This window comes from Typopeltis vanoorti, chromosome 20 (assembly GCF_054136105.1).
Source record: "Typopeltis vanoorti isolate ZY-2024b chromosome 20, IOZ_Tvanoo_1.0, whole genome shotgun sequence".
Taxonomy (NCBI): Eukaryota; Metazoa; Arthropoda; class Arachnida; order Uropygi; family Thelyphonidae; genus Typopeltis; species Typopeltis vanoorti.
In genome coordinates, this window is record NC_143568.1 from 62,039,591 (window position 1) to 62,064,282 (window position 24,692).

Below are 24,692 nucleotides of genomic sequence, written 5' to 3' on the forward strand. Positions count from 1 at the left end.
CCAAAGGGAATCGTTGAAATTAACTGAGCTATGGAGGCTCCCACCGATGCTGAGTGAGGTATCAATTATACTGATCTAATTAAAAAAGCTTTCAACTTTTTTTCTTTTTTTTTTTAATCTCTACAGACAACTTGCCCACATACCTAATAAACCACATACTTATTGAAAGGGTGTAAATATTTTACAGGGGCTAGAATGTATAACTATGGCTTATAAGGTCATATTCTCGATAACTGAAGAATTCTCATATATTTTATCTATAAAGAAAGGAAATAAAACTAAATCTAGGAATTAAGGGAATTTCCTACTGAGTGTTCTAGGTAAATTTTATGCATGCATACTGAAAGCAAAATTGTGGAAGAGCAACCCAAAGTAAGGCCAAATAGCAGTTAGGACAGATTTTCATTTAAAACAAACTGTCAAAAAATTATGATAATACAACAAGGATCTCTATTAAGCTCTGTAGATATGAAAGAGGTATAAGAAATATATCAAGAGAAAAGTTATTTAAAACACTACAGTTATATGGTGTAAACATGTGAAGCTGGGAAGGGTTATCAGTAATAGTGCAGATGTGGCAGCCCTGCAAGAGGATTTGAATAAACTAGGCAGATGAGCAAATGAATGGGGGGGGGGGGTCGGTTCAATGTAGCAAAATGTAAAGTCTTCAGGTTTGGGATCCATCGATGGGAGGATGCATACTCGATTGGAGGAGCTGTACTGGAAAAGGTTGGGGAGGCAAAAGATCTGGGGGTGATGATTGATAGAAAACTGAAATTCAGGGAGCATATTACAAAGGTGGTGAGGGTAACTCAGGGGATTGCTGCAATACTGAGAAGGATGCTGATCTGCAGAGATAAAAGAGTTATTATTCTGTTGTCCTGATCAGACCTTAGACTACTGTTCTCAGATTTGGTCCCCAGGATTTGAAGGGGATAAATTGACTGTGGAAAGGATACAGAGGCAGATAACAAAGATGGTTTCAGGACAGTACAATATGAGTTATGAGGATCGACTGAGGGAATGTGGACTGCAGAGTTTGGTGGATAGAAGAAGGAGGAGAGGTGATATGATTGAGACTTTTAAACTGTTGAGAGGTAGTTACAGGATAGACATTGGAGAGTGATTTCACTTGGTGGAAATCACTCTTGTCATCGCTCCTTCGACAGGAAGGAGCGATGACAAGGGGCCATTCCTGGAAGTTACGAAAGGAGGCTGTGGGCAAGAGGGTGAGGAGCGGTTTCTTTGCATGGAGGGTGGTTGAACCTTGGAATGCATTGACTAAGAGAGTGTGGTTCGAGCAGGAATGGTCAATGGGTTTAAGGAGTGGTATGATAAACTTTGTGTTTCCTAGAAACGACCCACGATGAGTCTTTTGACTCCATGGAGGCTTGGGTAATAATAATAACATTATATAGTTTAGCAGTGCAGTCAGAAATTAATTATGCACAGGAAGATGTAAAATCAGGTGTAACAAATACATGCCATCTCTACTATATTCATCATCTATTTTGACCATATTATGAAATAAAGTGGCACTGAAGCTGATATCAAAATATCAACTACTACACACTTGGCACTTTATTTTATGCAGAAGTTATACTGTGAAATAAGTTATAAGGCTTTTAAACTAGCTAAATTGAACAAATATGGAAATCAACAAAAGCAAATTATGAAAACTATTATTATCATTATTAGGTATTATTTCTGGGAAAATTCCCATGTTACTCTTCATAAAAACCATTATTTTTACAGCTATTTTGCCTGCTTTCGTTTAGAAGTGCCCCCCTTTTTTTTAATGTGATTGGCTTTTTATTCAAGAATTTTTAGGGCCTTATAGATGTATTTTAGAGACAAATATATGCAAAGCAATAGAGGAAGAAAATTTGCACATACCATTTTTTGGATGTTGTTGGCTGTCTTCTTTCTGCGATGTGCATACGTCTGCTGTTTGGGTGTTATGTGTTTGAAAAAAACCCGTTTCTTTTTTTATACAATATATACATATTATTCTTTTTAAGGACGCTTTTTTTGTGGTGAGAAAAGATGGAAGGGGGGGGGGGCTGAAAATAGAAATTTGTTTTTTGTTTTTGAGGAAGAAGAAGGGTTTATGGGTAAAAGGGGGCCAGGGAAAGGGTAAACACTTCCCCTTCCTCAAAAACCAAATTTCTATTTTCAGCCCCCCCCCCTTCCATCTCTTCCCACTCAAAAAATAGGCATCCTTAAAAAGAATAATATACGTATATATTATATAAAAAAAAAACTGGGTTTTTTTCAAATTAATTCTCCAGCATTGCCTCAACACCCCTCTCCCACTGTTTCCAAAACCCCCTTTCCTTTTAACACCCAAACAGCAGAAGTATGCACATCACAGAAAGAAGACAGCCAACAACTTCTAAAAAAAAGGTATGTGCAAATTTTCTTCCTCTATTACTCTGAATATATTTGTCTCTAAAATACATCCATAATGCCCTAAAAATTCTTGAGTAAAAAGCCAATGACATTAAAAAAAGGGCACACCTAAACAAAAGCAGGCAAAATAGCCATAAAAATAATAATTATTATTATTACCCAAGACCCCATGTAGTCAAAGACTCATCTAGGAGGTCCTTTTATCATACACACAGCTCATCATATCATGCTTTAAACACACTCCAATTCCCTGCAGACACCACACTCTCAGCAAGGCATTCCAATCATTCACAATTCTGCATGAAAAAAAAGCTACTTCTCACTCTCCTACTCACATCCATCCCTCTTTATACAGTTTCCATGGATGACCTCTGGTTCTCCCCTGTTCTCCCACTGTTTTCTGTAGAACCTCTCCAGCATTTATCCTGTAACAACCCCTTACCAACTTGTAGGTCTCTATCATATCTCCCCTCTTCCTCCTGTCCACCAGACTCTGCAAGTTGCATCTTCTCAATCTTTCCTCATACTCAACATTCCAGAGGTTAGAAACTAACTTAGTCAGTCGCCTCTGGACCCTTTCCAACATCTCCTTCATCCTTCTGAAAACTAGGTGACCAAATCTGGGCACAATAGTCCATGTGTGACCTAATCAATACGATGGAACAAGAATCTCCCTACTTCTACAAGTCAGTGTCCTTCGCATCATTCCCAGAAGCCTTTGTGTTGTCGTCACAATTTTGGCTGCGTCCCCAAAATTTCAGATTGTTATCCACTATCACATCCCCAGATCTTTTATTTCCTCCACCTCTGACAATATATCCTCACCAAGCATAAATTCTGCATCCCATCTTTGTTTTCCAAATTTTAAAACCTTACATTTTGCAACATTGAACTCTCATCCCCCATTCCCGTGCCCAATCATTCAATTTATTCAAGTCTTCTTGAAGGCCACAACATCTTCTCTACTATTCATGGTTAGTCCCAACTTTGCATCATCTGCAAACAACTGAATATTTCCATCCAAATCTTCACCAATATCATTAATATACAAGTTAAACAGCAATGGCCCTAAAACAGGTCTCTGAGGCCCACCACTAGTAACTTTCCTTTCTTTTCTTGGATATCGCTCTCCCCCATACACAACTTGTTGATACCTATCAGATAGCCAGTCTCCAATCCAATGCACCAATCTAATATCCAACCCCATCCGCTCTAGTTTGACTATCAACTTATCATGCAGTAATCTATCAAAAACCTTTGTGAAATTTAATCCATCTCCTTTGTCCAAGGAAGCAATCACCTTATTGTAATAAGTAAGTAGATTACTAAAACATGATCTCCCTTTAGCAAATCCATGCTGTCTATCAAAGATGGACAGGAACACCGAAAACATCAAACTGCATTCTCAACACAGAACCTACAGACTAATGAAATATTTCAGCCATTAGACACAAATTTCAGTGAAGATAGCAAAATAATCATGGAAATACATAAGAAAATAAACAAAGCTGATATGGTGAGGAGCCAAATAAATAAATTTATAGGGAAAAGGGAGAAATTAGCAACAAAAACACTAACAGTACACAAGACACTGTTCAAACTAAGTTAAACTTAGTATCTGAAAGTTGGGGGGGGATTAATCAGAGACTAGAAACCACATATATTTTTTTAAGGAAATTTAGAGGTGGGAACAGATGGCATCAATAGCAAAATCACATTTTAAATCAAAATATCAAAAATATACCTAGCATCAGTAACATCCCTGCTCTGAAACAGTCCAGAGTAGTGTTTGCAGAGAGCTCTCGCAAAGATAAGTATTATTTTGAGAATAAATTGGAAATATTGATTTAATCTTGACATGGTATTGTTTGTTTTTGGTAGCTTGGTGTGTGTGTGTGATTTTTGGTGTTCCACCTTAATTAAACTAGTAGTTTAAAGATACAATTGATAGCACATGGCACCAATGCGACGAAAAACAATGGCGACCAAGACTTCACAATCTTTGTTCAAGAACTTTAATGTAAGGGAATTCGTCCAGTGTGACATGTGTGGTATGTATGCATTCCCAAAAGAGGCTGGAGTTTGGATAGATAATGATAGTGGTAGGAGACTGTGCCGAAAGTGTAAAGAAAGTGAGGAATTGAAGTGTCGGTCAGGTCATGAGATAGTTGTAGAAGAAAGCCAGAATGTGAAAAATGAAAGGAAATAGTGGTTTGACAGTAAATTGTGATGTTGTACATGAAAGCAGTGATGAAATAGAGAGTGGAAGTAATTATACAGGGAGAGAAAATGGTTTGAATGATGAAAAAAAATGAGAAATTAGCTGTAATGAGTGAGATCGCATGGTTACACAGAGTGATACATAGGGCGAAGCGACAGTTGGAGAGACTGCAAAACTCTTTCCCGAGTGCCCTGGAAAATGGAAATAAACAAATGTATGAAGCATATGATTGGGAGTGTTTCATTAGTAAGAGGTGTGATAGATGAGAATTTGACTAAATCGTACTTACCGAGTGCGAAAATTAAGGATGTAAGGGAGAGTATTAGTGCGCAGAAGCTGAGGGTGAAAGAAATGATAGTCATAGCGGAAAAGAATAATTTGAAAGGAGATAAATTTGATATGAGAGAGGATGTGAAGGAATTATTAGAGGTAGTGAAAGAAAAGAGTGACAGAATTAGGATAGTGAGTCTGTTGCCACAGTATGACAGAGAAGAGTTTAGAAGGTGGGCCATAATCGCAAATGACTTTATGCACAGGTGATGCAGACTGTGTGGTGTGGAGTTTGTGGATGTGTGGAGTGAGTTTGATGAGTGAAAGGATTTGTACAAGATGGATGGTTTATATTTGAATGGATTTAGTGTGCAAAGACTGGAAAAAGTGCTGCTGAGTGAAGTGAGAGTGGATGTGCAAAATCAGGGAAACTAGAACTATTAAGGAGGGGAGGAAGTGGATATGCAGACATCAGTGAGGCAGTTGAGTGTAAGAATGTTTATAATGTGCCCGAGCCAGTACAAAGGAAAAAAATCAGAATGGGATAGTTAGTATAAACGCATCAAGATACAGATGGAACATGTATACTAATGCCATTAGTATTAGGAACAAGAAGGAAGAATTTGTGGCCTTGGTTGGCACTTCCAGGCAACAGGTTATTGGCATTAGTGAAACATGGCTGACAGAAGATGATATAGTTAGTGGGATAGAATGTGTAGGGTATAGTGTGTTCAGGAGGGACACAGAGAATAATATAGGGAGGAGGAGTGTTATTGATGATAGCTGATGAACTGCAGCCAAGGAGAATAGAAGTTGCATTGCAGGATAGTGAAAGGGGCTCATTTGAGGCTATTTGGTATGAGATTGAGACTAATGGAACAAAATTACAGTTGGGTGCTGCTATAGACCAGGTGATGGAATAGATGGTGGAGATAGTATACATAAACAAATTGATGAAATGAGTGGAAGGAGGGTAATTATTATGGGGGATTTCAACTATAGTAACACTGATTGAAAGAAGGAGAGGACACATGTGAGGAAGGAACTGGATTTTATTCAGTTACTGAGGGATAACTATCTGAGACAGCATGTAATGGAAAATACTAGGGGTTTGAGGGTGCTTGACCTAGTAACAGCATCTGAGAATTTGACTAATTATTATGACCATGTTGCCACCTATTGGTGAGAGTGATCATAGGGTCTTGACCTGGGAGGTGGTTAAACGTGTGAAATTTTTGGTTAAGACAGGGTGCATGTGAAATTACCGTGCTGGCAAGTATGACAAGTTTAGGAGATTGCTTGGTTCAGTGCCATGGCATGTAAAACTGCAAGGGCTGGATGTTGATATGGCATGGAAAGTTGCCAAGGAGCATTTGCAGGAGGTTATGGCAGACTGTATACCTAGAGTCCGAATAGTAAATCAAGTAGGGTTTAAATGGATGAATAACACCATTAAACTTGAGTTGCAAAAAAAGAAACAACCGTGGAAGGAATTTAAGGAGAAAGGTGACCTGCAGGCACATGAACGGTATAAAGCACGGGCCAGAAGTGTAACAAGTGTAGTGAAAAAGGCAAAAACTGATTATGAAAGGAAACCAGCTATGCAAGCACAAGAGAATCCCAAACAGTTCTTTCAATATGCTGCAAGCAAGGAAAACTGTACATGGCAGAATGATTTTAAGAAATGGCAATGGTAGGGAGGTCACTGAATCAATCGATATAGTGGAATTACTGAGTGAGCACTTTGCAAGAGTATATCATCCAGGTGGTGATATTGAAAGAATGAGGAACCATTAGTTTATATGGGAATTGTGGTGAATGAAGTGGAGGTGAATAGTCTATTACAGAACCTTAAGGTGAATACATCTGTGGGATTGGATGGTATATCAGCACAGGTCTTATGTGAAGGGGCTAAAGAATTGTCAGTGCCCTTGACCTTATTGTTTAATCTGAGTCTCGGGTCTGGTTTAGTCCCAAAGGAGTGGAAAGAGGGGAAAATAGTTCCACTGCATAAAGGAGGATCCAAGACTACTGTTGCAAATTACTGACCGATCAGCATATCAGGAGTCGTTGTCAAGGTCTTAGAGAAAGTAGTCAAGGGTAAAATACAGGAATGGATTGATGAAAATGAGATACTGTATGGGGGGACAGCATGGTTTTGTGAAGGGTAGATCATGCCTCAGTAACTTGCTCAGGTTTTATAACACAGTGACGGCTGAACTGGATAAGGGTAATGGGTTTACAGTGATACTGCTGGACCTGGCTAAGGCCTTTGACAGGATACCACATGGAAGTCTAATCCGTAAACTACAACATATGGGAATGAATATAGGGTTGGTGAGGTGGATAGGAAAGTGGTTAATGGAGAGATATCACAGAGCAGTTTACTCAGGAGTAGAGTCAAAAGACGGCCTGTGACTAGTGATGTGCCACAGGGTTCTGTTCTTGAACCACTGCTGTTTAATTTGTTCATTAACGATATAGGGAAGGATCTGAGAGGAACAGTTCATTTGTTCGCTGATGATGCTAAGTTGGGTAGGGTAATAGTGAATGCAGAAGATGTCAAAATTTTGCAGGATGATTTGGATAGATTGGAGTTCTGGGCTAAGGAGAATGGATGTCAATTTAATGTGATAAAATGTAAGGTTATGCATTTTGGGGTGAAAAGATTAGCAGCAGTATACCACACTGGTGGAACTGTACTCCAGGAGATTGATGAGGCCAGGGACTTGGGAATGTTGGTGGATAGGAAGTTGAAGTTTAGAGGGAACATTGCAAAAGTGGCTAAATCAGCTCATCAAATTACTTGGATGATGAAGAATACTTTGACGAGCAGAGATAAGCAAGTTATTGTTCCTCTGCATCGAGTCTTGATAAGACCCCATCTTGATTACTGTGCCCAGATATAGTCACCTAGGTTTCTTCTTGGGGAGGAGGTTGAGAGGATCCAGAGGCGAGTGACCAAGATGATAGCAGGTCTATGGAATGAACCTTATGAAAACAGGTTGAAGATTTGTGGGTTGCAGAAATTGGTTGATAGGCAGAAAAAGGGAAATATGATTGAGACATTCAATTTGCTGAAGGGTTTCTATAGGATTAATTCAGAGGATATTTTTGAGAACAGGACTGGTGGTTGGAAGACTAGGGGACATCCATGGAAGCTGGGCAAGAGTGTGGTTAGTAAGGGTGTTGGAGCTGGGTTTTTACTTTTAGAGTGGTGAATGAGTGGAATAAGCTGCCAGATTTAGGGCCTCCCTCGATGAGTCTAAGGACTCCTTGGAGTCACCTGTAATAATAAATCTAAAAAAAAAGGGGAGGGAGGGAGATAATGCTTAATGAAAGAGGTGTTCGATGTCAGGATGCAGAGAAAAGATCTAGGCAGAATGAGGCAGTTTGTGGTCCTTTGAAGATCCAATAACATTGGAGGTTTGACAAATAACATTAATATGTTATTTGTCAGGTTTCCTTGGAAGAATATGTAGTACTAGTGCTGAATCCATCCTGTATACCACTTAAGAGTACCTATCAGGAAAATATGAGTTATGGAAACTGAAAAAAATAATTGTTAAATTTCTTAAAAACATACTTATCATCGTGGTTCCACCAGCTAGTGCTGCCTTTGTTCCTTGATAGAAATCATCTACTGATGTTGTTCCCATGAAGGGAAACTGCATATGGGTATGAGTATCAATTCCACCTATTATAAATAAGAAAAAAGAAAGTTAGAATCTTTGAGTAAAACACATCAAAAGATATTACCATTTATATATTTGATTTAATCCTTTATCCAAGTGCAAGCAAACAAAGTTTGCGCCTGAAGTATTTTCAGGACTAGGGAAACTCTTACACTTGGATAAAGGATTAAACCAAATATATAAATGGTAATATATAAATGGTAAAATGGTAGCCTAGCCAAGTGAAAAACTCTCATCAATATCAAAAGATATGATCTAAAGTGAATAAATAACAAAGTCCATGTATTATGAGCATTAGTTAAAACTAGCAGTAGTTCCCATTTAGTTCATCAGTATTAATAAATATTATTGTGAAAAGCTTTTCCACTTGGTTATTATTCTATTCCATTCATGTGTCATCTCCTATCCAGGAAGTTGACTACCATGATGTGACTCATGGTTAACTACAGACATATACCAACATGTGGTGAGGACCCTATCTCTTTACTTTGTTATTATACCTGAGAAGAAATTATATTCTTGCTAGTGCAAGCATAAGCATGAAGCAGCTTCACAACCAGTCTACTTTCATCTATATAGAGGCTGTTGACTCCACAACAGTTGGCTTCGTATCCAATGATGCAAAATCATCACAGTTCACTGCCCACATCAGTTTTGACCTTTGAGGTATCATCAGTGGGAGATATACCCAAGAAGCTATGAAGGTTAAATCAAAGCAGAAGTCATATTTTCCATATACAAATAGAAAAATCTACTGGTCATCTAGACAACTACCACCAAGGAAACTGATGCAAAGTCAAGTCTCTATATATAAGTAGGTTAGCTAGTCATGAAGATGCTTCATACTGATGCTTATGCTAGGATATATAAACAACGATTCTTGTCAAGTATAATAAACATTATAACCAAGTAAAAAAAAAAAAAAAACTTTCCACAACTATCTCTCATCCAGAGTATTTAATAAAATGATACATCTTTTTTTTATACTTGTAGGAAAAAAAAAAACATACAAAGCAATATATATGTGGCCTGCATTAATTAAACTTTTGTACCTTCTTGGATCTGGCTCCCACTGATGAAACCTCGAATGCTCTGTGTTGTGACCATTCAATAGCTTCTCAATACACAAGTAGAATAGTCATTAAGTTACTTCATGCTTATGCTTGAGTATAAAATAATACAAGGTAATTTTTTTTGTCAAGTTTTTATATGTATATAATTATCATCATCATTATCCTAAGACAAAAAAGTCAAAGAGTCATCTAGGAGGTCCCTTCTGTCATACACAGCTCATCATACTCTGCCTTAAACACATTCAAATTCTCTGATGACACCATGTTCTCAGGCAATGCATTCCAATCATTCACAACTCTCCATGAAACCTGCTTTTCATTCCCTTGCATACCCTCCTTACAGAGCTATCAGGGATGACCTCTTGTTCTCACCCAATTTCCCATCATTTTTATGAAAAACCTTGTCAATGTTTATAATAACCCCTTATTAACTTGTAGGTCTCTATCATATCACCCTCTCTTCTTCCTATCCCCTAGACTCTGCAAATTGCATCGTCTTGACCTTTCTTCATATTCAACTTTCCAGGCATCAGAAACTATTTTAGTCAATTTCCTCTGAACCCTCTCCAACATCTCTTCACCCCTATGAAAAGTAGGTGACCAAATCTGTAAAACCAGAATCTCCTTACTTCTACAAGTCAGTGTCCTTCACATCACTGCCAGAATTCATTGTGATGGTGGATAAGGATCTAAAATTTAGTCATCTAAATTTTGGATCCTTATCCACCATCACCCCAAAATCTCTTATTTCCTTCACCTCCAATAATATATCCCCATCAAGAGAAAATTCTGCATCCCATCTTTGTTTTCCAAATTTTAAAACCTGACATTTTGCAACAGTGAGCTAGTATCCCCACTCCCTTGCCCATGTACTCAGTCTATTCAAGTTTTTGTAAGATTGCAACATCTGCTGTGCTTCTCACAGTCCATCTCAACTTTGCATCATCTGCAAACAACTGAATATCCCCATTCAAATCTTCCCAAATATCATTAACATATAGGTTAAACAGCAATGGCCCTAAAAACAGACCCCCAAAGCACACCACCGCTAGTGACTTTCCCCATACACAATATTTTGATACCTATCAGACACTAATCTCAAATCCAATGCACTAGTCTAATATCCAACCCCATTCACTCTAATTTGACTATCAACTTATCATACAGTAATGTTTAATTTGTTCATTAACAATATAGAAAAGAATATGAGAGGAACTGTTCAGTTATTTGCCGATGATGCAAACTTGGGTAGAGCAATAGTCAATACAGATGTCAAAATTTTGCAGGATGATTTAAATAGATTGGCAGATTGGGAAAAGGTGAATGGATGCCAGTTTAACGTGGTAAAGTGTAAGGTTATGCATTTTGGGTGAAAAGATTACCAGCTGTATACCACATTGATAGAACTGTACTCTATGAAATTGATGATGCCAGAGACTTCGGAGTATTAGTAGATAGGGGAGTTAAAGTTTAGGGGGGGGGGAACAGTGGCTAAAGCAGCTCACCAGATCACTTGATTACTGAAGAATACTTTGATGAGCAGAGACAAGCAGGTTATCGAGTATTGATAAGATCTCATCTTGACTAATGGGTGCCAGAGTTTCTTGGTGATGAGGAGTTATTGTACCTCTGTACTGAGCCTTGATAAGACCTCATCACGACTATTGTGCCCAGATTTGGTCACCTAGGTTTCTTCTTGATGGGGAGGAGGGGGAGAGGATCTAGAAGCAAGTGACCAGGATGGTAGCAGGTCTATGGAATGAACCTTACGAGAACAGGTTGAAGATTTATGGGTTACAGAAAATGGTTGATAGGCGGGAAAAAAAGAGGTGATATGATTGAGACATACAATTTACAGAAGAAGGGTTTTTACAAGATTAATTCAGAGGAAATTTTTCAGAACAGGTCTAGTGGTGGGAGAACTAGGGACCATCCATGAAAACTGAGCTAGAGTGTAGTTAGCAATGGTGTTAGAACTAGGTTTTTTGCTTGGAGAGTAGTAAATAAGCAGAATAAGTTGCTAGAGTCTGTTGTGGGTGGCATGACTGTGAATGAGTTCAAAGCAAAGCATGAAAGATACTGTGCAAATGCTGGATAGTTCTTGCCATGATGTTTAGGCCTCTCTCGATGAGTGTAAGGACTCCTTGGAGTTGCTTGTAGTAGTAGTAATAATAATAATTATTATTATCATCATCAAAAGCCTTTGCAAAATTTAAGTATCCATCTACCATATATAATGCTGCCATCACCTTATTGAATAAGTAAGCAGATTACTAAAGCATGACCTTCCTTTAACAAATACATGCTGTCCATCAAAAATAATACCACTGTTGTGAACCCAATTCTGGATTCTGATTCTCACAAGTCTCCCCGACAACACCTGACACACAGATTGGCCTATTATTTAATGTTTGAGTTCAGTTACTTCCTTTATGAAGTGGTACAGTTTTGCCTTCCTTCCACTCCTTTGAAACTTGATCCAATGTAAGACTCATATTAAACAAATGTGTCAAAGTAGATGTCAACTCCCTGGCACATTCCTTCAAAATATGCAGTGATATATCATCACGTCCCACAGACTTATTAATATCAACTCTGCTTAATTCTCCATATACCTCCTCCATCATCATCCACTGCTCTCAAACTCTCCATGATGTCACCACAAGGATCAAGGACCTTTCTGAACTGTTCATTAAATATCTCAACTCTATATCCTCTGCAGCAGTTCTTATACCATTTTCTCCAATCAAAGCCATCCTACCACATTTTTTCCCCCCCTGCTGGCTACATATCGAAAGAACTCCTTAGGATTTTTTTTTTTGCTTCATTAACCACCTAACCGGCCATTATGGATCAAATATGAATCCTCATACGCTTCGTATCCATCATATATTTCAATGCAATATCAATGATATTACAATTTTAATATGCACTTCGCATCCATACTAAATTGACATCTATAGACGTCTTGGCTGCTAGCATGGTTAAGCTAACTGCTGCTCATGCTGAACTTTTGCTACCCTTACCAACAGAGCCACCCTCCTAGCCTGTTCTTTGTATTCCTCATGGACTTATTACCAAACCTCTTATGTTGTCTCCATAATTATTATTATTATTATTATTCAGGCCTCCAAGGAGTCAAAAGACTCATCGAGGGAGGTCCTTCCTAAGACATAAATTCTGTCAAGACTCATCGAGGGGAGGTCCCCCCCTGAGAAACACAAAGTTTATCATACCACTCCTTAAACTCACTGACCATTCTCACTCCCACCACTCCATCAGGCAATGCATTCCACGGCTCAACCACCCTCCACACAAAGAAACCACTCCTTACCCTCTTGCTCACAGTTTCCTTTCGTAACTTCCAGGGATGGCCTCTTGTCATCACTCCTTCCCGCTGATCAACCAAGCGAAAGAACTCCCCAGTGTCAACCCTGTAACCACCTCTCAACAGTTTAAAAGTCTCAATCATATCACCTCTCCTTCTTCTATCCACCAAACTCTGCAGTCCACATTCTCTCAGCCGATCCTCATAACTATCCTTGTACAGTCCTGAAACCATCTTTGTCATCTGTCTTTGTATCCTTTCCACAGTTAATTTATCCCCTTCAAATCCTGGGGACCAAATCTGAGAACAATAGTCCAAGTGTGGTCTGATCAGAGACTTATACAACGGAATGATAACCCTCTCATCTCTGCATGTCAGTGTCCTTCTCATAATAGCAGCAATCCTCTGTGTTACCTTCACCACCATTGCAATATGTCCCCTAAACTTCAGGTTTCTATCAATCATCAACTCCAGATCTCTTGTCTCCCCTACTTCCTCCAGTATAACTCCTCCCATAGAGTATGCAGCATCCCATCGATGTTTCCCAAACCTCAAGACCTTACATTTTGCTGCATTAAACTGAAACCCCCATTCATTTGCCCATCTATCTAGCTTATTTAAATCCTCTTGCAGGGCTACCACATCTGCACTATTACTAATAATCCTTCCCAGCTTCGCATCATCTGCACGCAACTGAATATCCCCCTGCAATCCACTGGCTATGTCATTGATATAAAGGTTAAACAATATAGGTCCTAGTACTGAGCCCTGTGGGACCCCACTTGTAACCCTCTGCCTCCTTGAAACTGCTCCACCATACACAACTCTCTGATACCTATCAGACAGCCAATCCTGAATCCAGTTGACCAATCTGACATCCAGACTCATGTGCTGCAACTTAAATATCAGCTTATCATGTGGCACCCTGTCAAATGCCTTCGCCAAGTCTAAGAAAATTGCAGTATATGCCTTTCCCTCATCTAATGCTCTTGTAACTTTATTATAAAAGGCTAGCATATTGCTAAAACAAGAGCGTCCTTTCACAAATCCATGTTGATTCTCACAGATAACATTACCCTCATCTGCCCAATGCTGTACACGGTTCCTCACTACTTTCTCCAAGATCTTAACTACTGATGACACACACACTGGCCTATAATTAGACACTTCCAGTCTGTTACCACCCTTATGCAATGGCACTATCTTACCTTCCTTCCATTCCCTGGGCACCTTTGCCAAAGCCAGACTTTCAATGAAAAGCCACGTTCAGGGTATTGTCAATTCCCTAGCACATTCTCTCAAAACTCGTGGCGAAATACCATCCAGTCCCACAGCTTTACTGACATCCAGAGTACTCAGTATCTGAAACACACTCTCCTCCTGTATACCTCCGGACCTCGTACCAGTCCTAACCCTCTAGCATTAAAACTGACTCCTCTAGGATGAAATACTCCAATAAAGTGGTCATTGAACAATTCCACTATGTCCTCTGCATCAGTCACTCTATTCCAATTTTTATCCCACAATATCATTCTTCCACAGTCATTTCTCCTCCTACTGGCCACATAGCTAAAAAATTCCCTAGGATTTTTTTTGGATCTTAGGGCCAATCTCCTCTCATATTCCAGTTTCGCTTTCCTTACCACACGAGTCACTCTTCTGGCCTGTGTCTTATATTCCTCATGCATCTCTTCACCTGTCTCCTTATATCTCTTCCATAGCCTCTTTTTCGCATGCAATTCCTGTTTAATATTGTTTGTCATCCACTTTACTCCAAATTGCACCCTCTTCTTCACTCGTGGTATACAACTTACCATTGCTGATAACAAATATTCTTTCACAATTTCCCACGCACTGGTGATATCCCAGCCTTCCAATTCTTTCCTCCATGAAACTTCCCGAAGTTGACGTCTAAGACTATTATAATCACCTGCCTTATAATTCCACATAAGTTCCCGTCTCTTTGATACTCCTGCATGTCTATTCATTTTCCAAGTCAACACCATATGGTCACTCTCTCCAACTGGTGGGAGAGACGTCAACTCAGTTATTATCAACTCTTCTGATGCTATAACCAAATCCAAAATTTTTGAATCTCTTGTTCCCTCTGTTACATGTTGCCTAAGACATTTGTCCCTCAAGAATTCTAGAAATTCCATTCCCCTATTGTTACATGCATCTTCCTCTCTCCAATTTATACTACTGAAGTTAAAATCTCCCATAACAATCATTCTTCTTGCACTTGCCAAACTTAGCTGTCTAAACATCTCCTGGTCCCCATCCTGTGCTCCTGGGTCTGTAGCAACACCCTACTAAATATCCTGTCTTGCCTATCTCTACCTCACACCATACGCTCTCAAAATCATTTGTCTCACATCCTTCCATAGCCTCCACTCTTAGAGGGCATAGGTCATCACTTATCATAAGCAGTACCCCACCACCTCGCTTTCCCCTCCTATCCTGACGAAAAATAGTATACCCAGCGACTTCTATTCCTGTTGTTATATCCCCTTCTGTCAACCACGTCTCAGTGATCGCAATAATTTTTGGCCAGGCTGATGCTATCTGCGCCACCAATTCCTCTCCCTTATTCCGGATACTCCTGGCATTAGTATACGGCATATAAATGCCATTGTTTCTATACCCAGCATTATCCCTTCTAGACTCCACTGGGCTCAATGTTACCTGACATTGTCTCCCTTCTCCCAAGTATCCATTCCCACAAGAGGCCACCCCTGCTATCATCCTCCCTTGGACACACTGACTCGTTCAGAACAGCAATCTCTCCAGATGCCTACGTCCTTCCTCATTCAAATGTAAACAGTCTCTCGCATACAACTCCTCTCTTTCCTCAAACGCACTCCAAGCATCCACATATACCAGTCCTCTCTTGTCACACATTCTCGCTATTATGCCATTCAATATCACCGCTCTTCTGCTCAGCTCATCATTATCATACCTAGGCAACACGCACACTATTTTTCCTCTCTCTGTCTTCTTCCGTACAGTCTCAAGCAAAAATCTCATATCTCTCGCTGCCCGACTTACATTACCACTCAAGTCATTCGTTCCTACCATCACAATCATCTCATCCACCCTTTCACCTCTCTTAATTGCCATAGCCACCCTTTCTATTGTTCCTCCTGGCAAACACTCCTCACGCATCCTATCTTGAACACCACGGATCATTGAGTCACCATACATTATACCTCTTACCATTCCTTCGCTCCTATTGTTTCCATTCTCTCCTCTTCTTTCATTCCCATACCTCTCTCTTCTACTGTTTCCATTCTCTCCTCTTCTAGCACTCTCATACATCTCTCTCATTCCCTCTCTCCTACTGTTTCCATTTTCTCCACTTCTAGCACTTCCATATCCCTCTCTCATTCTGTCTCTCCTACTACTGTTTCCATCCGCTCGTCTTCTAGCATTCCATCTCTCCTACCGTTTCCATTCTCTCCTCTTCTAGCACTTCCATATCTCTCTCTCATTCCGTCTCTCCTACTGTTTCCATCCTCTCGTCTGCTAGCATTCCCATACCTCTCTCTCATTCCCTCTCTTCTACTGTTTCCATTCTCTCCTCTTCTAGCACCCCCATACCTCTCATTCATACTCCTTAAATTCTCTCTCTCTCCTACTCTGATTCGCCTTGCATTTATCTCTTCCATTATCCAATGCCTTCTTTTTCTCCATTGCATGCTTGATCTTTTCATACATCCCATTCACACCTACCTTATTTAACCTTCTGACCTTTGGAACACATTTAGACATTGCTTCTACTAGATGGATCTTGAATATCACCCAAACAGAATTGATCTCCTTCCCACTAAACTCCTCATTCCATGCCACAGCTGTAAGCTGTCTCCTGAGCCTCTCATAATTACCAGCCTTGTATTTCTACATATACACTTTCCTTGCAGAAGTCTTCACATGGTTGGAAACCACTCAGGTAATCACTTCATGGTCACTCACCAACTGAAAGGGGATTTGACACCTCATTTATGACATCCTCAGATGAGAGGATCAAATCCAAGACTCTTGATCTTTGTGAGTTCTGTTTCTTATTGCCTAAGGTAGGTGTCCCTCAAAATGGAAACTCATTTTCTTTACTTCCAGTTGCTATCTCATCATTCCAATCTGTATTACCATAATTAAAATCCCATAATGATCACCCTTTCATCTATTTGCTTGGCTAATTTACTTATACATTTCCTGGTCACTACCCTTCACATTACCAAGTCTACAACAACAACAACACCCAATGAAATATTTAATTCTATTCACCTCTATCTCATGCCATACTACCTCAAAACCACTGCCATTATTTTCCCCTTGCAAGTACTGTCATAACGTTTTCTATCATCAATAGCACTACACACGTCTCCACAAATGAAAGGCCACAAGACCTATAGCACATTAGTGCTGTGTATAGGCAAAGGGAAAAGAAGGAAGGAGAAATCCATTCACATTTTATTTGAACAGATGAAGGTTGCATTCTTTGGGAAAGGCAGTGAACTTGGTTCAATGAGTTTCAAGATAGATTGTAAAAGAGTGTTGGTTAGCAGTGGCTTTTGTTCTAATGATTTTGGAGGAAAGTGGAGGAATAACAGTGGCCAATTTACCAGAGCACTGTCCATGAAATTATCTGTAGAAGAGGCACAAGGCAGAAACTTAACATTTGTAAGAGAGGGATCATTGATTATCTGGATTGTCCCCCCCTCTCATCTGGATTTTTACCCTTCAATGAAGTCTAAGTCTACAAAGGTTGTTCTTGCCCCATTCGGATATAACTAGGAGGTCAGAGTTCAGGGAAACGGTCATGGTGAATCTCGAGAATTCTAATACTCGAGTGCTACAAGTTTTTCAAATAAAAAGGAGGAATGGAGTGTACTGTCATCAGCAAAGCTAAGGGCAGGACTAGAAGTCTGAGAGCAGGTTATTTATTATTATTATTACAGGCGACTCCAGGGAGTCCTTACTCATCGAGGGAGGCCCTAAACATCATGTCCACATAATTATACGACATTCTCACAGTATCTATCATACCTTGCCTTGAACTCACTCACTGTCATAGCACCCACAACAGACTCTGGCAGCTTATTCCACTCATTTACCACTCTAAAAATAAAAAACCCAGCTCTAACACCCTTGCTAACCACACTCTTTCCCAGCTTCCATAGGTGTTCCCTAGTTCTCCTACCACCACCACCAGTCCTGATCTCAAAAATATCCTCTGAATCAATCCTATAGAAACCCTTTAGCAATTTGAATGTCTCAATCATATCTCCCCTTTTCCGCCTATCAACTAATTTCTGCAACCCACAAATCTTCAACCTGTTCTCTTATGGTTCATTCCATAGACCAGCTATCATCTTAGTCACTCGCCTCTGGATCCTCTCCACCTCCTCCCCATCAAGAAGGAAACTAGATGACCAAATCTGGCCACAGTAGTCGAGATGAGGTCTTATCAAGGCTCGGTACAGAGGTACAATAACTTGTTTGTCTCTGCTCGGCAAGGAATTTTTCAACAACCAAGTGAGTTGATGAGCTGATTTGGCTACTTTTGCAATGTGCCCCCTAAACTTCATCTCCCTATCCACCAACACTCCCAAGTCCCTGGCCTCATCAATCTCCTGGAGTACAGTTCCACCAATGTGGTATACTGCTGCTAATCTTTTCACCCCAAAATGCATAACCTTACATTTTATCACATTAAATTGACATCCATTCTCCTTAGCCCAGAACTCCAATCTATCCAAGTCATCCTGCAAGATTTTGACATCTTCTGCATTCACTATCGCCCTACCCAACTTTGCATCATCAGCGAACAAATGAACTGTTCCTCTTAGATCCTTCCCTATATTGTTAATGAACAAATTAAACAGCAGTGGACCAAGAACAGAACCCTGCGGCACACCACTAGTCACAGGCCGTCTTTTGGACTCTACTCCTGAATAAACTACTCTTTGATATCTCTCCATCAACCACCCACCTATCCATCTCACCAACTCTATATCCATTCCCATATGTTGTAGTTTACGGATTAGAATTCCATGTGGTATCCTGTCAAACGCCTTTGCCAGGTCCAGCAGTATCACTGTAAACCCATTACCCTTATCCAGTTCAGCCGTCACCTTGTTATAAAACTTGAGCAAGTTACTGAGGCATGATCTACCCTTCACAAAGCCATGCTGTTCCCAGTACAGTATCTCATTTTATTCAATCCATTCCTGTATTTTTCCCTTGACTACTTTCTCCAAGACCTTGACAACGACTCCTGATATGCTGATCAGTCGGTAATTTGCAACTGTAGTCTTGGATCCTCCTTTATGCAGTGAAACTATTTTCCCCTCTTTCCACACCTTTGGGACTAAACCGGACCTGAGAGTCAGATTAAACAACACGGTCAAGGGCACTGATAATTCCTTGCCCCTTCATGCAAGACTGATGCTGGTATACCATCCAATCCCACAGATGCCTTCACATTAAGGTTCTGTAATAGACTATTCACCTCCACTTCATTCATCACAATTCCCATATAAACTAATGGTTCCTTCATTTTTTCAATGTCACCACCTGTGATATACTTTTGCAAAGTGCTCGCTCAGTAACTCCACTATATCAACAGATTCAGTGACCTCCTTACCATTGTCATTCCTTAAAATCATTTTGCTGTGTACAGTTTTTTTTCTTGCTTGCAGCATATTGAAAGAACTGTTTGGAATTCTCTTTAGCTTGCATAGCTAGTTTCCTTTCATAATCTGCTTTCGCTTTTTTTTTTTACCACACTCGTTACCCTTCTGGCCTGAACTTTAGACTGTTCATGTGCCTGCAGGTCACCCCTTTCTTTAAATTCCCTCCACAGTTGTTTCTTTTTTTGCAGCTCAAGCTTAATGGTGTTATTCATCCATTTAACTCATACTTGTTTTACTATTCGGACCCTAGGTATACAATCAGCCATAACCTCCTGTAAATGCTCCTTGACCACTTCCCATGCTCTATCGACATCCAGCCTTTACAGTTGTACATGCCATGGTACTGATCCAAGCAATTTCCTAAGCTTGTCATACTTGCTAGCATGGTAATTCCACATATACCCTGTCTTAATCGAAAATTTCACACCTTTAGCCACCTCCCAGGTGGCTAAAGGTGTGAAAATGAAGATCTTATGATCACTCTCACCAATAGGTGGCAATGTGGTCATATTCATTACAGTCAAATTCTGAGATGCTATTACCAGGTCTAGCACTCTCACACCCCCTAGTATTTTCAATTACATGCTGTCTCAGATATTATCCCTTAATAATTGAATAAAATCCATTTCCTTCTTCACATGTGCCCTCTCCTCCTTCCAATCAATGTTACCATACTTGAAATCCCCCATAATAATTACCCTCCTTCCACTCATTTCATCAATTTGTTTATGCATACTATCTCCACCATCTATTCCATCACCTGGTCTACAGCAGCACCCAACTATATATTTTATTCTGCCAGTCTCAATCTCACACCAAATAGCCTCAAATGAGCTCTTTTCACTATCCTGCGATACAACTTCAATTCTCCTTGGCTGCAGTTCAATGGCTATCATCAATAACATCAATAACACCCCTCCCCCATTTTATTCTCTCTGTCCCTCCTAAACACACTATAACCTACACATTCTATCCCACTAACTATATCATCTTCTGTCAGCCATGTTTCACTAATGCCAATAACCTGTGGTCAGGAAGAGTCAATCAAGGCCAAAAATTCTTCCTTCTTGTTCCTAATACTCCTGGCATTAGTATACATGAAAATCAGTGATCCCATTGTCCCACCCCTATCTTGATGCGTTATTCTAAATATCCCATTCCATTTTTTGTCCTTAGTACTGGCTCGGGTACATTATATACATTCATACGCTCAACTGTCTCACTGATATCTGCATATCCACTCCCCCTCCTTAGTAGTTCTAGTTTCCCAAGTTCTGCACATCCATTTTCACTTCATTCAGCAACACTTTTTCCAGTCTCTGCACACCAAATCCATTCAAATGCAGGCCATCCATCTTGTATAAATCCTTTCGCCCATCAAACTCATACCACAGTCCACGAATTCCACACCACACCGTCTGCATAACCTGTGCATAATATCATTTGCGATTATGGCCCTCCTTCTAAACTCCTCTCTGTTATACTGCGGCAACAGACTCGCCATTCTAACTCTGTCACTCTTTTCTTTCGCTACCTTTAACAATACTTTCAAGTCCTCTCTCTCTCTCATAAAAAATGTATCTCCTTCCAATTCATTCATACCTGCCACAACTATCAATTCTTTCACCCTTTGTTTTTGTGCTCTAATACTCTCACTTACATCCCTAAATTTCACACCCGGTAAGTACAATTTAGTTAAACTCCCATCTATCACTCCTCTTAATAACGAGTCAAATATATACAAAAGGAAAGAGTGGGTGGAAGAACAGAACCCTGGGTACTCCTGCATTGGTGGGGAAATCTCAGGAGAGGAAACCATCCACCATGATACATAGTGAGCAGCCAGTGAGAAAGTTAGTGATCCATTTGCAGAGTCTGGAAGGCAAACCAAAGAATGGCAGTTTGCTAAGTAGGCCTCCGTGCCAAACATGATCAAATGCCTTTAAAATGTCAAGAGTAACCACAAGTTTCTCTAATTTTTCTCTGGCTCGAGTCCAGAAGCAGATGGTGAAAGCAAGAAGATCAGCTCTACATAGTGTACCCATTAAGCAACGAGATTTATTCAAAAGGCTGTCCAGTAAAAAATCAAAGTTACAAATGTGTTTAGTTTTGACTGCTAGAGTGTGTTGTAATTGCATATGCAACTTTCAACACAGCAGTTTTCATGTGGCAACTGTTGAGGTAAGAGTGTATGAGTGAAGCAAAGAGTTGTGATAAAATTTTACTGTAAATTAGGGAAATCTGCTATAAAAGTGTATACCAAGACCTAAAAAAACTTTATGACGACGCCTTTCTGAGCCATGCACTGGTTTTCAATGTTTAAAGAGGGGGGGGGGAGAGTCCCTGGAGGATGAACCATGCTGTGAATGGAAAGTTTCTACACAGACAAATGAAAATGTGGTGAAAGCTATGGAAATTGTTGCCTGTGACAGGCAAATAACCAATAGGCTACTTGCTGTACAGCTTGGTATCAGTAAAGTAACAGTCATATTAATCTTAGAAAGAGATTTGCACAAGAGGAAGATTTGTTCAAGGTTTGTGATTCACAAATTGACACACAAACAGAGAAAGAACCAGGTTACATGTTGTCAAAATTTCATCCATGCAGTTGATTAAGATCATGATGTGTTACAAAGAATTTTCACTGGTGATGAAAGTTCGCATTTTCAGTTTGATCCGAAAACGAAATGCCAGAGCATGGAATGGCATGGAATGTCTTCTCCCCAGCAGAAGAAAGTTAGGTTGCAAAAATCACTGGTCAAGACAATAGTTATTGGTTGTTTTTTTTTTTTTTTTTATGCTGCTGGAATTATCCAGCATGAATTTGTTCTTGAGGACACCACAGTGAACGGTCAGTATTATTTAGGAGTAAATGCAACATCTATACATGTGACATGTCAGGAAAGAACTGTTCCACAACAACAATTGTTTTCTGTTGCATGACAATGCACTCATGCACTATGAGCTGCATGTGAAGCAGTTTCTGGTTTTGAAGTCTGTGTGATCAAGCATCCCAATATTTGCCATATTTGGCTCCCAGACTTATTCCACTTCCCAAAGATGAAGTCTACCTTGAAAGGGGGAGCACTTCAGTGGCATTGAGGATATCCAATGTAGTGTGACCCAAAGACTGAAGGAAGTTCCCGTTCAGGACTTCTACCATAATTGACAATTCCAAATATAATTCTTTGTTTCGATATAATAAATTTTGTCACATTATTAATGATCACATTGTGTAGATTGTGTAGATAGGTAGGTTGGAGAATCTAATTATTGTCTAAACACCTTGCCAGTCTCCTAAAGGATCATATTCAAAACTCTGATACCTACATAAAGAATTCAAAGCACTTCATTACTAAATTGAAAAACATCTCTATTTTTGAAACAGATATTCTTGCCAGCCTGGATGTGGTATCTTTATTCACCAACATCCTGGTAGAAGTTAAACATTTTACACAATCTGTATCCTCAAGATACTGCTAACCTCTTCAGTTATTGCCTCAAATCAAACTTCTTTAAATGGAATGGCACTATCTATGAAAAACTAACTGGCTTGGCTATGGGCAGTCCCTTATCTCCTCTGTGCACAGATCTATTCATGGAGAAACTAGAAAATGACATCCTTTCCCAATTAGACCCCAAGCCATTAATATGGTGGAGGTATGTTGATGACATTTTTATAATTTGGAGAAACACTAAAACAGCGCTTTTTGACTTTCTAACAAAGATAAATTCCTCCATCAGAAAATCAAATTCACCTTGGAACTTGAGAAGAATAGACAACTATCATTTTTAGATACCCTAATCAAAAAACAAGCAGATGGACATATCAGCTTTAAAGTCTACCATAAATCAACCCATACTGGACGTTATCTTCACTTCTCGTCTACTCACCACATTTCTCAAAAACTTAGCATCATACACATGCTCAAAAATAGAGCCACCAGCATCATATCAGAAGGAAAAGACCTCCAGGACGAATTAACTCATATATCACAGACCCTGGTAAACAACAGCTATCCAAGAAATTTAATTAAAAAGATCCTTCATAGCAACCCTACACAACAACAATCTGCCAAGACTCAATATAAATCCTCAATTGCCGTCCCTTATGCAGGAACAGTGTCAAAAAAGATTGCATCACTCTTTCTCTTCAAACCTTTTGAAATTAGAGTAACTTTCAAACCGATCAAGATGACCCGAAACATATTAAGGTCACCAAACAATGCCTTCTTCAAATACACTGGAATATACAACACCCCTTGCTCTTGTGGTCTAAACTACATAGGTCAGACATCAAGAAGTCTTGAAATAAGAAAAAAAGGAACATGTAGGGGATGTTAAAAACAACAGAATAGATAGTTCTCGATTAGCCCTCCACTTCTTCAACACAAGCCACACCATTGAATGGGACAAAAGTTCTATGCCTTATCTAGAAGAAAATTTCCAGTGTCACAATTTCAAAGAAGCCACAGTGGTTCTCTGTTCTGAAAGCAGCCTAAAGAGAAATCAAGGAATAATCCTGCCTGACGTATGGAAAACCCTAATAAGATTGCGAAGCTTGCCAGAATTTAATTAATTTTGCTGCAAACTACAGAGCGTGCACACACAACAATAACTAATGAAACACACGCTCCGTGCATATGATGTTATGCGTCTTTTTAATTTTGCTATATTTTATACATTTGTTCTATGTACTAGTGACTGAGTTGTCTTTACCATTTGTATGCCCTGAAGAAGCCAAACAACCCAGTTGGTGAAACTTGTTGGCATAATTCATCATTAAATTTATTGGTCAAAAAAAAAAAAAAAAAAAAACCAGTGTAAACTATTAAGTTTGTTGTAGTAGGATATCTACAAAATATATCCCATGCTCTATCTTGATCTCTTTTGGCTGCTTGGCACTCTAGGTTCCACCAAGGCTAAGGAACAGAAATTGGGATGATGTTTTCGGAACTGCTGCAGTGTCTGCATGGACAATACAATCTCTGACTTCAC

General features: G+C 39.5%; 1 protein-coding gene across 1 annotated transcript in view; it reads right to left on the reverse strand.

The window, feature by feature from the left end:
• The window catches only part of CRMP (Collapsin Response Mediator Protein), a 242,908-nt gene that overhangs the window by 213,612 nt on the left and 4,604 nt on the right, over positions 1–24,692 (reverse strand). Inside the window, exon 2 of the mRNA XM_090409720.1 lies at positions 8,490–8,600. Coding sequence (XP_090265846.1) covers positions 8,490–8,600 — 111 coding nt within the window. The remainder of the gene's footprint in view (positions 1–8,489; positions 8,601–24,692) is intronic.